Genomic DNA, 17,521 nt, shown 5'->3' with positions numbered 1-17,521 from the left:
GAAACAAAGCTGAAGGTTTGATTTGAAAAGTAATTCTATCTCATCTGAGGTCTTTACCAGGATTTTCTCGTCATCTCTACAATATGGTAAAAATTATTTTATTGGGTTGTTGTGAAATTTAGAGTTTGTAAAGAATAGCATAAGTAATTACACTCTGATTCTGTAGAGGAATTTTGATATTCTGTGTTCGTATTGTAGGCCCAGGAAAGGGGCTTTAGATTGTTTCTCTTAGGTACTGCATTGCTGGTCACCTGATTTTAGCAAACACAGTTCTGAAGACGACAAAAAACAATTTTTAAAATATTTTTATTAAACAAACAAACAAACAAAAATGAAGTGTAAAAAAAACCCCAAACAAACCAGTCCATGCTGTACTCCATAAATTGGCCTTAAAAGACAATCAAAACACTGATCAAATATTTCTTATTTACAGTTGAGAAATATAAAATGCTATAAAGATCTGCAAAGATCACTAACTCCCAGCCATCTGCATTTGAGAAACCCTTTCAATGAACTCACCTGGGACAGGATGCAAGAGAGGGGAGAGCAGGCTGCTGTCAAGGGAAGTAGGGGCAAAAAGCAACTGCTGTTTCCCACAGGGGAGCTGTTGGTCAGTATGAAGTGCAGATATTCCACAACATTTTGGAATTACAGATCATGATTTTTTTCTTTTTTATGATCTTAATACTGTTTTTTACACTATGTTTATACATTTATCATAATGGAATTAATCTGGTTGTAACAAACAAGCCTGTGTGAAGGTGTCATTACTGTCTCTCTCATCTGTAATCAAATTTGAGTATCTCTTTCTAAGCAGTATTTGACCACTTTGGATTGCTCTTCTGGTTCCCAGTGTTAACTATTATCAGTTATCTGTCACAGGTGTCAGTGCACAGTTAGTACCAGGTGTATCTGCAGTAACTGTACTACTTAGAAGTCTAAACAAATCAAAAATCCCAGCACATGAAACAGGAAAAAGTATAACAGAAAGGGACAGACTTAGAGTTGCTGTTGAGCTGACAGAATAGAGAACCTGTAATATAGAGATGACCATAATTACTGATTTGGGTACAGTGTGGCAAAATCAGCACACGTGGCTCTGCTGTGTGCTTTAGATTCTGTTGTGCATTTCAAACTATCACTTTGTGAGTCCCTGGCCTAGAATTTCCTCCTGTTCCCCCCCCCCAGTTTGTTTTTTGTTCGTTTGTTTTTGTTTTGGGTTGGTTGGGGTTTCTTTAAAAGCATGAAAATAGTGACTTTTTCCTTTCTGTAACCATAATGCTAAGGGGTTACCTCCACTAAAGATTCAGTATGACCTGGTAACCTCACTGTGACATTTCTGTCTTCCTTCCCAGGCAATGTAACAAGAATTTCAGGCACCAGAGCAGATTCTCATTAAATTTAGTAGTGTTTAGCTGAAAGCAATACCAAGGACAAGCTAGATTCAGTGTTCTTAAAAAAAAAAAAAAAAAAGATACCTTAAAGCTATTATTACTTCCCAAACACTTCATTTCAGTCTTCTTTTCTAGTTTTGAAAAGTCAGATGATATTTATACCAGCTGGAAGTGTTTCTGGGATTTCTGCTCTCATTTGAGAAAATAAAGATGGATGTACTGTCTTCTCGTTAGCTTCTTTTTTTGTGCCCCATCTCACAGGGAGATCTCTTCCAAAACTTTGGTTGCATAGTCACCATATATTACCCAGTCACATCATGTCCAACTGCAAACAGAAGAAACAGATTTGAAGGGAGCAGCAATGAATTCAAGTTATGTCTTACATGTGTTTAGCACTTAGAATACACAGCAAATTTGGAAATCCTTATCATGTAACATAAATGAATTGCACAGAGCTTATTACTAAGTTTCTATAAAGTACAAAAGCAAACTTAAAAATTTCATCTTCCTATAAACATATGTGCAATTTATAAATTTTAAAAAGTACAATCTAAAAGTAGAAATCTGTCTGTTATTGAAGCTTCTTTAAAACCATCTACACCATCAGCTTAAGCCTTGGAGTCAGACTTGTAATGACTCAGTCTGTAAAAGATGGCTAAAATATTTATTAAAAACCCTCTTGAAATTCTTGAATTTCAGCAAGTCTATATAGAGAAGTTTAATTGAGAAGATTAAAACATCTTTTCTTAAACAATTTTAGTTTTCAACCCATACAAATAGCTGATCAAGAAATACAAGCTTTGTTAAATGCTATTATAGTAAATTATAACAATCCACCATCAAATGAGCAGCCTCACTGCCTGTTTTGAAACACACTAGAGGATACATTTTGCCTATGTAAACACCTATGTTATGTAGTAACATAGTATTTGCCATCATGAAATTACACACCTGGTTAACTTTTACGATAGCAAATAAGTAATTTCATGTGGCTCTTTTCTGACTCAATTCCTTTAGCGTTTTCTAAGCCTTTAAGAAGTACTCGTGCTCTCCCATTGCACCTTTCAGTTACAGTTGAACTCTAAAGCCACATCATATCTTTGCGGTACTCACCAAATCATCAACATCACCACCTTCATCTGTGGGAGGCAGAGTTTCATTTTTACTTTCTTTCGGAGCCAAGAACTGAAAATACAAATGTATTTATGTGATACTGACAAAGCTGAGAGCATTTCAGGCTATTTTAACAGAATGTCTCCTCTCTGTATCAAAATAAATCCACCTGTAATTAAAAATCACAAAGAAAGTTTTTTCTGGTTTCCCCTCTCCAAAATCATCTTAAACTACAAGAAATTTCCTAAACTTGCTTTTTAAGGATTTTATGGTGAAAAAAAACTAGACAAAAGGATATGGTTCTTCAGACAACATATGGTTAAGGCTGTATAACACCCTACAATAAGGATGCTGCAAATATTAGCCCCCTAGGTTCAGGGGGAGATGGGGAAACTTCACAGAAGAGAAATCATCTGAAATCTACTAAGTTCACAGAAACAACCTCAAGCATAAAAAGTTCTTGAGATATCAGTGGCTGGAGCCTGGGATTGTACACTTTCCCCTACCCATCTGTTTTTGTCCGCTGTCAAATACGGGATTCTGGGTTAGACAAAATTTTGTCCCCTACCATTTGGCCATGTTTATGTTCTTAAAAAAATATATTTTTTAAAAGTAATATTGTATGTAGCTACAAAATACTCAAGGATAACAAACTGGTCCCCACTGATATAAATACATACATGAGCTGACCAATGACTTAAGATATTTCCTGTGTACAACATTCTAGTTCTGTGTAGAGCACAGAACTAGTTCTGTGTAGTTTCCCTGCTTAATTCAATTAACATTTAACAAATGAACAAAGACATGAACTAAAAAAAAACAAAACACCCTCAAACATGCAAGATGGTTAGAATGCCAGTCTTTAAAATTAGAAAATTCATTATGTAAAATTGTATTGCTGTAGCTGCTGATACAACTCACCATATGCCCTTCACTTAAAGCATGACATTCATAAACAGAACAAAAAGGTATGTTGCTCAGACACTACAACAACTGAAATCAAACATATAGACAATACCTGGAGTACTGCTGCCTCTGAATTATTTTTCCCTCAGCCTAAAATAAAAAAATTAGCTAGAATGGTAGAAAAAAATACCAATACTTGACTCCTACTTCAAAAAGCATCCAGTTGTCTACAAGTTTTAGTTACAATCTTTTTACCAATATCCTTAATATAAAATAATATTTTTTCCTTATTAAAATACACCAGAACAAACATACAGAGCCAGGAACAACCCTGTCCAGGATAAAAGACAGATGCAAAGCAGAGGAGGTAGAAAAGCCACATTCTGTGACTTTGAGTTCCATCATCCTTAAGAAACAACCTCACTGTAGGTCTAGGTGATGGAAGAGAACAGCTAATTAGAAAATAACCACATTAAACAGGCTACAAATACCCTGCTTAATGTAACTCTTTTGTGCAAACAGATGGCTTCTGAAAGCAAACTGCTGTTCAGCTGAGGACCTGAACTGTAACAGCCACGGAGCTTGTGTAAGAGGCCATGGGATACCTACCAGCACCACCAACCTCTGAGACAATATACCTGTACTGTGAAAAGCTTAAATGCTATTTTAAACAAATAAAATACTCTGATCCTTCTCTAGAGGACTCGTGACAGCTTCAGACACGGGATAAAATACTATGACATTACCCACTGCACCCCACCTGTGGGAAAGAACCAGATATCATATGCACTAGGATGAAAAGCAAATACATTACATTTGGTTAACACCAAAGACAGAGGATGTAGACAACCTCTGCCTAGTTGCCTCAGAAGCCAAAGGTCAGACCTTTCCTACATCCTAAAGAGCAACATCCAAGAGGAATATAGAAAGCTCACTCCACAGACAACACACGTGCGGAGTTCAACTTATCATAGAGATTTTGTAGCTGAAAAAAGAGAATGTGACAAGGACAGAAGGAATTAGAATTTCAAGATGCTGTATGTCTGTGTATCTTTTTTGTTGGAAGAGTTCTTAATCTACTAATCTAGTAGTAATATAAAGCACATACTATGAAACTAAAAGCTAATGACATTGTCAGTTCTCGAAGGCTTTTTGTGCCAGATCAAATTTCATTTTTACACACTTAATTAAGAGTCAAATGGCATTTCTGAAAGCAGCACATTTTTCAAAGTTTTCAAAATTAGTTTTCTCACACTAAATTAGGTAAAGAAAGCTAAAAGCTAGAGAAATGTATGATGAAGATTTGCAATAAATTGAAACCTGAAATTTCCATCAAATGCTGAATACTGAAAGTTGGGGGTTTTTTCCAAAAACCTATTTTAAATTTATGCAAAAGGAAATTACATATAATAGCTGTGCTGAAATCCATTATCTTCCTCAATGCAACCAGAAAAAGCACTTGACATTTCTGCTCTTTTAACCTATCATCCTCATGCTCTAAAAAGAGTACCTCCACTATTACAAAAAAAAAGCAAAACCAAACAAAACTATCTAAAATCATTTTCTCAGTGATTGGAAAACATGTATGGATAACCTACCTTGGTACAGATGAAAAAAGCAGTTTCTAAAATACAACCTTTTCCTGCTCATTAACTAATTCATGGAAAACCTACTTCTACCCACTTCTGGCTATTGCTACTTCAAGCAAAAAAGAAAAAGGAAACTTTTACATGTTACCTCTCTAATAAGCAGCCTTCCTTTCTCCTGCAGACAGCAACCCTATAAAACCTGAAATCTTAAGAGCCTAAACAGTCCTGAAACTACTATCAGGTAAGAACCAAGATGTAAGAGAAAAGGTTTTTGTGTCACATAAGACCACATTGACAGCCAACCTCGTGATCTACAGGCTTGCACATGACTTATTACAGAGGTGAAGAAAACTTGCCTCTTACCCTATTGAGGGATATTTGAAAAATCCAATATAATCTTTCAGTGAAGGATATTGTCTTCAGTAAAGAAAAAAAATAATTAACCACTTCTGCAATCTACTACAGACCTACGAAAATGCTGACTTTGTATCACACAGCAAACCTGTGACTGGGTTTAACTGGACCAAAGAGGACTAGATTTTAGACCAGCACCATAACCTCAAGATAAAATTTTCTATCCCTGCGCATCTTCTTCCAAGAATACAGTATAAGTAAAAAGTCATATGAGCCCCTGATGGGGCAAATTAGCATTCTGGTTTTAGTTTGGACAATGTGTGGGGAGGTGGCTATCTAGTGAGTAAGTAGGACTGCCAGCTGCCTAGTTAGGAAAGAGATGCAACCCAATTACTCTGGAATTTAAGGTAAGTGCCATGTTAGAGAACTCTGCTGCAGCACTGATTTCTTGCATTCTCTCATTCCCCCAATTTAATGGGAACATATGCCTATTGTATGACCTTCAATCAATCACAAAATAGTTTCCTGTACTGCAACATGAGGCTGATTGTAGGATGATGGTAAACAGAAATGTTAATTTGAAGTCACTCTATAAATGCTTTGTTTCAGCTTAGTCTGGCAGCTGTAAATTAGTCCTTGATACTTTATATTTTGTGTTGCATTCCTATACAGGCATAGTATTTTTTAGCTACCACAAGCTCACAGTTAAGACAACAGTATGCTGTAAGGTCTTGATGGTTAGTAGAGATTTCCTTACGGAACAGCTATTTCACAGAGCATTAGCATATTTTTTGAGCATCAATGGTAGTTTCAGACTAGAAAGTAAAGTTCTCAAGAAGAATGTTGTCTTAAGAAGTTTCCAAGTAAATTCATAGCACTTGAAATAAATAAAAAACCCTGATACTCTTTAAAACCACCACTGGGGAAAAAAGTTGCTCTGTACATTTATGTCTAATGAAAAACAGCCATTAGGTCCTTCATGTCTAGAAAAATCATCATACTTTGTCATTTGTACCCTGCACACATGCTCAGCTTTCTGGACTCCTAGTCTGTTGGCTTTCCATTTTCATGACATTTCTGTGCCTTCTTCACCTTGAGGTAAACTGTTAGAGATGAAAAAAGCAGTTTCTAAAATACCACCTTTTTCCGCTCATTAACTAATTCATTGAGAACCTACTTCTACACACTTCTGGCTATTGCTAATGGAAGGCCTGAAAGCTGCAAAAATCAATGTGGCTTCTTTTATAAAAGCTACTTCTCTGCAAAATACTTAGTGATTTTAGCCACAGGTTTACCTTCAGGGGGTCTGTAATACAAGGACCTTCTTTCTCCTAAACTAGCAGCCTGATACAATAATCCCCATCTTACCCTCTCCACACAAATACAATTTTTGACAGCAGCTCTGAATTCTGCTTTATTCCAAACAGAAGGCAGCATTCTGCCTGTTAGAATTCAGTCATTTGTAACTGTGACATCCTTCATTCATCACTGCAGTTACTGAAGTGCTATGTATCTGTATGAATTATACCTGCAAGTACTCCAAAACTCTCATTTCCAAAAGGATCTAATATGATCACAAATAACACCAGCATCACCTATGTCATCCATCAATCACCAGGGCTGCATAAAGTGGAAAATATTGGTATCATTGCATATATTATGAAAACTAGCCATAACAACCTTAACGGCTGGAGTTCCCAACAAGTTTAGACAATAAAAAGTATTTGATTTTGGAGCTCGCGCTACCCGTGAGAAGACATTTCTTTCTATGAAGTTTAAACAGTGATCTTACATGTGTAAACAGTATACTGCTGTTCCACTACACAGAGTTGCTGAAGTTTCTACTCTTTGTAGAGGATATTTTCAGATAATGTCAATACACACTACTTTCTAAAGACCAATTAAAGTAAAATGTCATTATACATGCTAAAGAATTATTTTTGCTCTGAATTGGGGCAATTTCAATCATGTGGCAAAAGGACACTCTTATTCCTTCACACTGATCCTGTTTCATTCATCTAAAGGTTTATCCATGTAAGAAAGTCTTCTATTCCACTGCAAGGTCTCTATACAAACAGATGCTTATTAAAAAAATGATACCTTTTGAGCCTCTTCGCTGGTCACTGAACTTTCCTGTGCTTCATCTTTACTGATCAAAGAAATTCTGTCTTAAAAATGAAAAATATATATAAAAATATCATTAGAAGGCTTCCCAAAAATGCACCTAATGTTACAAATGAAAAACATGTTCCAAATTCCAACTTCTGAATGTGTCATCATTACCAGCAAAAAAAAAAAAAATATTGCTCAAAGGAAAATGTGACTTGCATAAATGAGTCAACTATGATATAAACTATGATATAAAAATAAATTAATGAGCATATTCATAAGCTTGTGGAAGTATCCATTTAGGAAACTGCTAATATTATGACAATCAAACTAATGAGACACTGAAATCATAGATCACAGATGAAATGCTGAAAATCTATTAGAAATTACACTTTTAGTGATTCACAGCATGCTCTTAGGTCCTTAGAAGAAATTAACTCCTAGCATACAGACGCTTATGCTGTGATTACCTCGAGTCTTAACTACCAAAGTGCTGGTCCTGGCCCATCTGGCTCCTTGCTTGTGCCAGTACCTCCATCCTGTGCAGTGAACCCACCCTCTCCCACTCCCCCCAGAAAATCTCCTCACCACTTGGCCACACAAATGCTTGTGCCTAATAAGCAGCTGTGGGTGTGAGAGCAAAGAACTGTAGATTCCTAAAGGTTCAGCAGCAGCACAAATGTAACACCCGTAGAACCCCATGGCAGTTCCATGAAACAAGTGAACTTGTCAAACAGACCTGCCTTCCTCTTGAGCTCCTAACTCATTAACTTATATCCATCCTCTTTTGGTGACTGCAGTCACTCATGACAAGGCCCAATGCGCACCACATTTGGTAGAAAAGAAGGGATGGGTCATGTGGCCAGATCAGGGAAAAGAGGACTTCTCCTCCTGGTAGCAGCAAGCAAAACACAATTTCAGCTGCTTACTGAGAGCAGTTGGATTATGCATAAAGCACCATGATTTCACCATGCTCTCAAAAAGATACCATATTTAATATGAAAATATCATGTCTCTTTGTCTGTGGGTTTTTTTCCCCTGAAAAATATACTCCAGGTCGTCAAAAACTTGGATTCGTACTACCTAAAAATTATTCCAGCATGGCTTTAAAAGATCTAAGTTTCCTGCTTTCAAAGTTTATTGGTTTCTTTTTTCTAATTTCTTCAGAGAAAGTCCCTTACAACACTACTGAATATAATATTCTTGTCAGTGTTGTCTTGTGCTGGTTTTTTTGCGTTACTAAACAAATTCCCATCCTCTATTTTGCAGAAGTTGGATGAAGCAGACATTACAGTGTGCCTGGAGTTTATCACTTTGAAAGGTACTATACAAAAGCACATCACTGCATTTTATAGCATGCACTCTTAAGAGTTACATCTGGGCATTTAACACATTTTCTTAGCATTGGCTCCAATTAAAAACATGAGTATGATGTAAAAGATTGTTTTTTTAGTCTACTGTGTTTCGTATTTGTGAAAATGCTCCTTTATTTATCACTTGTGTAGTCTCTGAATGTCTTTTAGAATGGCACTGCCTTGTATCTCCTGGTTTAATCAGGTAGGTGTCATATTACTACATGTTCTGTCTTTTAGGTTACTTAAATACATAATGATCAGTGACATATTTCAATGCTATCTATGACTTTTGTGAAGCTTAAATTGGAAGAATCTTTTTAGATCTTTGCTGCATGAGTTTCTTCCATTTATTCTGAAATTCAGCTGAAATTGTGTCTCCTTCTCCTTACCCCGTAACATTTAATTTGTCTCTCTTCTTCCACAATTAATCTACCATTGCAACAAGACTTGGCAAGGCATTATGAATATTGCTGATATGAAACTATTAGTGCAGAAAAGGAAGCTGCAACATGAAAGATTTTTTAGACATTTTTAAACAGGCTGCAGGAATGAACCATATCAAAATACTGCTGTGGGGTAATTTAAGCGTCCCACTGCTAACAAAGTTTTCCTCTTACATAACGGATAAATGGAAAATACAACTAGAAATTGGGGTTTTTTTGGTTTTTCTTAATGCCATCCTACCTTGTATCATGATCTCCCAGAAATCAGCTAAGGCTTTATCTTCCAGCTTTGATTTCAGGGCCCGCAGAAAGTCATTAAAGCACTGCACCTTGGACAGCTGAAAAAAAAAACCGCAATGGTAAACAAGAAATACTTAAACTACTAAGGAGCACTGCAAACTTAATTCTTCATGAGTCATCTAACACAGTGAACGCAAAAGTCACTACAGAATTTGGGTTTATCTCTATTAAAACTACAAGTTCTAAGGAAAGGTGAGCCACAAAAACTGCCTTTCAGAAAGCTAGAAAGAATTCCTTGTAAACAGCTTTATTGAAGAAGAAAATTGTAGGATTGCTTATTTTTCTTACACCAGCATCAGGTCATAGGCCTTCTGTTTTATGTTTAAAAGAAAATGAACAACAGCAAATAATACCAGAGAAGCCAGTCACCATTCCAGTAAGAATAAAAGCCTGCATAAAATGCAACTCTTTCTAAATTTTCAAACATACTTTAACCTAAAAATCAATTCTTTTTGCTGCAGCAATAAATTATCAAGTTTCTAATGCAGCAAACAGGCCTATCATGACTTTAATTTGAAAGAGATAAGAGTATTCACATATTAACATTACCTTCATGGCCTCCTCTCTGAAAACTCTGATACAATCGATCCCTTTCATGTAGTACTGTGAACCTTTATTTTCCAGGAACTGATCAATGCGGTTTATCAACTGCTGACTCACTGGAAGACAAGGAGAAATAAATAAATAAATCAAAGGATGCACACTTTCAAGAAAAAAACCCCCACTTTTACATGTCTCTTTCTATTCCACATGCATCTAAATAGTTAATCATACCCACAATGCCTCAAGTTATACAAGTTGATTATTGTTATCTCAGCTACTGAGAATTACTTCAGACTCTCTGGAATAGCTAGATATACTAGGAAAAACCCCAAGCATGTCCAAGACAAAAGCGTTTTCCCTGAAAGCCAAGGAAAAAAGCGCTGGTCTCGCTTGTTTGATAAAAAGTAAAACCAGAACATTCAGGATCCTAAAGCTTAGGGAGATTATGTTCTACAACACCAGCATATACCCTAAACATCCTTTGAAATAGATGCATATTTCAATAAAAGCATTAAATTTACAAGGAAGGTGTAATAATGTCAAAACAACATCTGTAGGGTGATTGCAGTTAAAAGACTACCTTATTGTTATTGACATTAGAGTATAACTTGTCTCTGTACAGGTAGTTCAATGATTTTTTCATCAGGGCAACACTGTTTATCATTATAGAGATAAGTATTATAAACTGTGCCTGCGTGACAGAAAGAAGCAGAGGTAAACAGTGAGACCTGTACCAAAAAGAAGGAGAACACCAGTTTTATCCTTATGTTCAGCTCCTAAAAGGTAAATAGCTGTAAACCACTGCAAACAAGACAAGTAAAAATGTCACTCAAGAGCTCTGCAAGCCCTACTAATTTCTACTGGATTTTATTACTTTACTTCACATTTAATTACAAATGAGGAACTGTCCAATTTTACCCTCTGGCAGACACCTCAGCCTGGGAAAAGATAAATGTGAGGAGGATACAACAGTGATCTATAAACTCAGAAACATACTGAAAAAGATGAATAGGGAGTTGATAGTTCCCTGCCTCTCTCAAAACAAGAGCCAAGAGTTGGGTTAAGAACTAAAAAAAAAAAAAAAAAAAAAGTACCTCTTTAAACATAAACCAGTTAACCCCCTTCACCACAGGCTGCTGTCAGATGCTTGAGGTTTTAACAGCTTAAAAAATGTTTGAACAAGTTCTTATAATTCTTAAAAGAGGATCTCTATCAGTGGAGATTAACAGTGATGTTGCCATTGAGGAAGAAAATTCAGGACAGCATTCTGAACAAGTCACAGCATCTGCCTGTCCTGTTCTCGTACTATTAAAAACCAATTACTGGATTAGCAGAACCTTTTGCCTGACCTACAGCCCTTCCTATGTCCAGATGTTATGGGCACAGTTGTCACTGCAAGTCTTTCAGCTAAGGACACATCAACAGAGAAAATCATCTGCCAGAGTGGTGGAAGAGAAGAAGAACTAAACACATGGAGACATTGTTTAAGTACTGTATTCCACTCTGCTCACTGTGAGCATACACAGCACAGGTTGTTATATTATTTTCTATAAAATGCCCAATTGAACTGAATTTGAAGGACAGTATCTCTGAAAAGAGCAAAACAAGGCATGTTTGATATTCTCCCACTAGTTTTTGACAATTTTTAGAAAAGGAGGCTGAAATGGTCCTGCTCAACAACAGCTGTAGCACAAGAAAGTGTGTTGAAGTGCCTACTGCGCCAGAGGTGATCAGCTCACTCTCTATTTATTTCACCAGTAGCTGACAAACTAAATTGAAGCCTCACTACTTAAGCTCCCCAAGTTAAGTCAGTCCATTTTTTTCATGGTTAATGATTTTCTCATTAAATGTTCTAATTTCTTATGAATTGCACTAATAAAAGCAAGTCCTGCTGGTGTTTTCAGTGGTGATGGTGGTTTTTTAAACACTGCCTTTTCATTGATGTGTTAAATTAAAACCCCAGGCACTATGAGGGTGCAGTAGAAGTCCTTATTGTCAGAATGATTCCAGCACATACTGTTTGAAATTATCAGACACTCTACTACTTCTTTTGCATTTATTTTTTTTAAATCCCTTTCCATTTGATTGCCCTGGCAGCCATCAGAAGAAAAGACGTCTTCTTGCTACTGACTGTGAGCCGCCTCCTTTTGAAATTTGTTGTAAGGAACCAGAGGAAACCTACAGTGTTTTACTAGGCATTGAAATACCATAATATATGCAGCAAACAGGTTACATGGCAACAGTATTTTAAGTCAGATTCCTCTAACATCTTGAAACAGCCTGGTTGTTTCAAGCTTGGCTAAAGCTGGTTCTGTCCATTGGTCTCCCTTAAATGACAGGCCAATGAATCTAGAATAGAGAAAATTCCTGTGTTCTGGTTAGACTACCAAATTATTTCAAGGGGTCAAAGACAATACCAGAGACAGTAGATAAGGATTATAACTGGAAATTTTCGAAGTGGACTCTGTTCCTTTACACTTCTAGGTCTGAGAAGTTTGTTGATTTCCTGCTGTCTTTTCATTAGTCTGAATCTTTGGGTCTGGGTGCTGCAAAAAATAGATGTCCCTGTTTTTGGAGCAAGGCATATTCTGCATAAAGATGTCTTTTCAACTAAGCTGTGATAAGCATTAACTCTGATGCATCCCAGACAAATTTCAGGCATTGAAGTTTTGAAGAGTAGGTCCTTGAGTTACAAACTGATAGCCTATTCAGGCCACTGCTGTATAATTATAACTTCTTTTCCTTCCCCCCCAACTTACTTCATTCCACACACATATTTAAGGAAGTGAACTAACAGACTTCTACATTTTGCATTAACAGGAATTCCAGCACTCTTAATAACCACCACATTCTGTAGAACATCCCAAGAAATTTTAATCTCCTGTTTCCTCCTTCTACCTTGCCTGACTGGTTAGATAACAAATGTAGCTATTAAAGGTTGAAGAATGGCAGGAAAAAAAAAAAATCATAGAAGATCTTTTAGTTCTAACAGAATTTAATCCCTTCCCCGCTGGCATTCAGATACATTTGCTACTCTAAAATACATTCAGTAGTGCTGTCATTTCTTGTGAAATATGTCATGAACAATTATATTCACTTGTTATCTCTGAACAGTTATAGTACAAAAGTGTAGTTATATTTTCATGTTTTTTCAGTTTAGTTCTTGGTCTTGATTACTATGCCAACCAGATGACACAATAATAATAGACAAAACTGTCTATTATTACAGTCCAAGTTCAATTCCTTGGGGATTTTTTCCCCCCCTACAAAAATAGATTAGGTTAAGAAAACAGTTCTTCCTTAGACAAAAGTCTCCTGTTGTTGTCAATCATTTGATTTATCTGCTGGTTGGTGGTAATGATTTGTATTCAGGGACAGGGCTTAAACTAAGAATCACTGACAAATCAGTTAAAACATCTGATAATTTTAAAACACCGCTCTATAAGTATCACCTTTTTATAATTGAAAAGAAGAAAAATTCTGAACTGAAAACTGTCCTAATTTTTGAGGACTTCCTTCATCTTTAAGCCAAGAAATATGAATTTTAACATTAAGACCTGTTGAACTACTCCAATATCCTATGAGATGCTGTTCAATTTTGAAATGATCTCTCTAAATAGCCTGTGGGTATGGATCATAATGATTTAAGCTGGATGTCTGAAGGACATATGACCCCAATTCCCACTCAAAACAGGTTGCTGTGGATCAGGTGGCTCAGTGCTCCACAGACTTAAGCTCTGCGTAGCTCCAAAGATGGAGAGTCTCCAAGTTCTCTGGGCCCCTCTTTCTTTGTTTGAGTACCATCATTGTGATCTTTATTATCTTTTCCCCATAACATCTAATTCAAATTCTGTTTGTTGCAACTCAGAGCTTTGAGTCTCACCCAATTGCTGTGCCCTTCAAAGTCGAATCTAGCTTCATTTTCTCTGTGAAGCAGATACACAGAAAACTTCAAAGTGATTCTGTATACTCAAGTATTTGGTTTGCAAATACTCTTCTGATGACTGAATCATTTTCAAACCAGTCTGGCCTACCTAGCAATAGAGCATGAATAGTCTCGGAAACACACAAAAACATCCAGTAAGATAAAAATGCAGACAAACTGCAAAAACATGCCAGCAAAAAATGAAATTAAATATTAGCTTTTCTAAAAACTAACTTAGGTCCAGAAAGGTAATTAACTATACCTATTTCTACAGAAAATCTTGCAATAAAGTATCATCTTTGTTCTCCTGCAATTACTGACCCCTTTAACTATATTTTTCTAGAAGTGCCTAGGAGTAAAAACATTAACAAAATTTCTATAAATATAAAAATGAGAGTTTGGTACAGTTTGTCTCTGGACATTTTTCCTTATGTCCATAAACCGTTGAGTTGTCACTGCAGATTTCTCTCCCTGCTGACAATCAGTAAAATAAATAAAAAAAAAAGCTTTTCAACTGCAGGACTTCTGGCATCATGTTCTCAGACAGGAGTCCTGTAAGATGCAATGAAATCTGGCCTATAAACTCACACAAATCAAAGGAAACACTATGCATGTGTCAATATCTTTTTTTTACTCCCCTGATCCTTCTTCTACAAAAGCCTATGAAAATACAACCCACCACATCAGACACAATCTGCTCTCCAGAGATGCAGACATGGATGGAAACATCTAAATAGTCCAACAGGATGAACTGGTAGTCATGTGGCTACTCCTTTGGCATTAAAAAGACAGCAATCACTCACAGCATTCGAGAATCCTCTGTGCAGCCACAGCAATGAAGAAACTCATTGTACATCCTCGGGAGCAATGATTAGATTCTACTCAGGTAAACTAATCTATTTTATGTGCATTCTTTGACAAAAACATCAAGACATCTCTTTGTGATGACTGTGTACTTGTAACCTGCTCAAAATAAGACCTGCATAAAATGACATCTCTCTGGCCCTGAATGCAAATATGAAAGTAAAGATATCTACAGGGGAACACAATTCTAGTTACATGAACATCAACATTAACCACTAAGTGACACCATATAACACAACTCATCATGTAACCCTTAAGTAGGTCCCTACTGTAATAAACTACAGTTGTCAGTTAAAACCAAAGTCAATTACTGTTTCAGGAATTGAGCTGCCAGTCTCAGAAAACCTATCCCTAAGATCCTTAACAATTTAAAAATCTTTGATTTTCTAAAAATATGCAGGTACATATTAGTGGTCCAGTTCTAACTAACACTGAATGCATCATTTCTCCTGCTCTGGTCTGCTGTGGGACACAGCATCAGGCATGGACCAACTTGCACTTAGGTTTCTCCTGGGAATGGCACAAATCCTGACCATCAAATCCCAGTGAGGGCATGGTGGAAATGTATTGCTACTCGTTTTTTGACAATAAATACACCATCAGGACTTCCTACAAACTGTTTAAAAAAGAAAAAAAAATCCCCTTGGCATCCTCTGGTACTGCTAACTTTACAGTTTTGGTGAGAGACTTGCTGTGGACTGAAAAGGATGTGTGCCATTAACCTGTTTACATAACCAGAGTGCAATACAACAAGCCATTAAAAACATCCCTGCAATGTTTTATGTATTGAGCTACCTAAAAGGCCCTAAAGCATAAAAAGGATTAGCCAAAAGAAAGAGATAATATGCAGAGCATGTTTTTATTTATAGTGGCTCCTATCTGTCCTTTAAATGGGTGACTGCATTACATTCTGTTTAACTACACCTTATCATTATAGAGCAGATCACACAGAATAAAAGTAAATTGCTCAGAATTTCAGAACCTTCCAAACATGTACTGCAGTTATCTATCTTGCCCAGCTACCAAGTGAACATATTTAAGCACTCTTTAGTTAAGCCATCTCCAAGGGTAATCACTATACTCATTTCTGCCTTAAAGCTTTCCTACATGATAAAACTTATTACTGTAATGAAGTAGTCAACTGTTTCACAGTGTCTGTATTCTAATATGTTGCACAATGCTTTTTTACTGCATCTTAATATGTTTGAGATTTAAGAACATAATTCCAAATATCTTTTCCATAAAAAATTTCTTCTGGATCTAATACAAAACCCATGTAAAAAGCTAGCTAGCTGGCTTACAGGTCTGGAACTTCTGGAGAGAAATGGTTGTGTAGGCTTTAACAGACTATATCCCAAGTCAATATACTACTCAACACACTCCTCAACTATGTCTAAAAGGACCAAATGCCTTATTGAAATACTTAGCACATCACTTAAGCACCTCTGCAAATCTTTCTTTGAAAAGAAACATGACATTAGTGATCAAGTTTACGTTGCCACAACCTTCAAACCACCCTTTAAAAGATAAAGGACCCCATCCATCTTGTGCATTCTTTTTAAGATACCTTTGGATTACCTATATCTCTACATAGCTACTCTTCTAGGGAAATACCATACAAACAAATGATAGTTCCATTGCATTTTCAGACTTAGGGCATGCAAGACGGTGCCTGACCTGTGCTTTGTATTCTTCCTCTCCTCTGTATCAAAACCCTGTCTTGCTGTATCCTGAGGATAGAGTCAGTGCACACAGAGCCTCCTCTCATCTTTCATACACACATACTACCTGCCTATAACACCCTAAAGTCACCTTTGCTTTCTTTTGCTCACAAGCAGTAAGAAATGATTTTTGCATGTAAAGATTTAAATCCCAGGCATCACAGTCTTCTTTTTTCTACATGGAACAGAATAAGTAGACTATAGAAGACAGGTTTCTCACCCTGTGCATACCCAGCAGCCCTCCACACCAAGCCAGAAAGATCCTGGGAATGAGAAGCTGAGATTCAGTTGGAATGAGGCAGTCAGTGAGTACCAAGGGATCTTCTGTTAGAAACACCTGTGGGGTTGCTCAGGTGCCTCAGTGTAGCTGTGTAGGGCTGTTTCACTCAAACACAGGTACCTGAGACTTTTAACTGGGGAAGGTGACTATGGAAATGGGAATTATGAGAGACACCTTTCTTTGCTAAGTGGCACCAGAAACTAACCTGTAAATTCCAGAGCACCTCACATAGCACTAATTAATCATATTGCATTTACTGAACCCTGAAGTTGCCAACAATATAATTAAGATGTAAAAAAAGTCATTTACCATCTTTGAAGTCAGCGTTTTTCTTCCTCACCAGAATTCGGAAATCTTCTGCTGGGTTAACACTTCCTACCTACAAAGGTACAAAAATGATACAATTGTCTGCCAATATCCATCTCTCTGTTCTTGCAGAGCAACAAGAATCTTGGCATTTCTTTTAGTTTTAATATGGAAACAGAAGTTCTACACTTCTCTGCATGCAGACTCATAAAATGTAAGTCTTCCAATGTGTGTTAATGCACAGTACTCCCAGCAAAGGTTAGTTATGACATGAGCAAGATGAACTTACACTCACTATGCTGCACTGTTACCAGTCAGC

At 36.7% G+C, this 17,521-nt stretch overlaps 1 protein-coding gene across 5 annotated transcripts in view; it reads right to left on the bottom strand.

Moving 5' to 3' along the window:
- Positions 1–289: 289 nt before the first annotated feature.
- XRCC5 (X-ray repair cross complementing 5) overlaps positions 290–17,521 on the bottom strand; it is a 50,484-nt gene continuing 33,252 nt past the window's right edge. For 3 of the 5 annotated variants that reach the window (XM_051786926.1, XM_051786928.1, XM_051786925.1), the window contains 7 exons: positions 17,206–17,275; positions 10,113–10,222; positions 9,505–9,601; positions 7,457–7,524; positions 3,526–3,563; positions 2,508–2,579; positions 290–1,719 (listed from right to left, as the gene is read on the bottom strand). In XM_051786926.1, coding sequence (XP_051642886.1) covers positions 1,710–1,719; positions 2,508–2,579; positions 3,526–3,563; positions 7,457–7,524; positions 9,505–9,601; positions 10,113–10,222; positions 17,206–17,275 — 465 coding nt within the window. In that variant the 3' untranslated portion in view covers positions 290–1,709. The remainder of the gene's footprint in view (positions 1,720–2,507; positions 2,580–3,525; positions 3,564–7,456; positions 7,525–9,504; positions 9,602–10,112; positions 10,223–17,205; positions 17,276–17,521) is intronic. The other 2 variants (XM_051786929.1, XM_051786927.1) reach the window with 1 other exon arrangement.

The sequence above is a fragment of the Manacus candei genome, unplaced genomic scaffold, assembly GCF_025592945.1.
Source record: "Manacus candei isolate 608988 ecotype Guabito, Panama unplaced genomic scaffold, ASM2559294v1 h1tg000023l, whole genome shotgun sequence".
In the NCBI taxonomy this organism is placed as follows: Eukaryota; Metazoa; Chordata; class Aves; order Passeriformes; family Pipridae; genus Manacus; species Manacus candei.
Note: the sequence above shows the minus strand (reverse complement) of the source record. Positions and strands in the feature narration are given on the sequence as shown.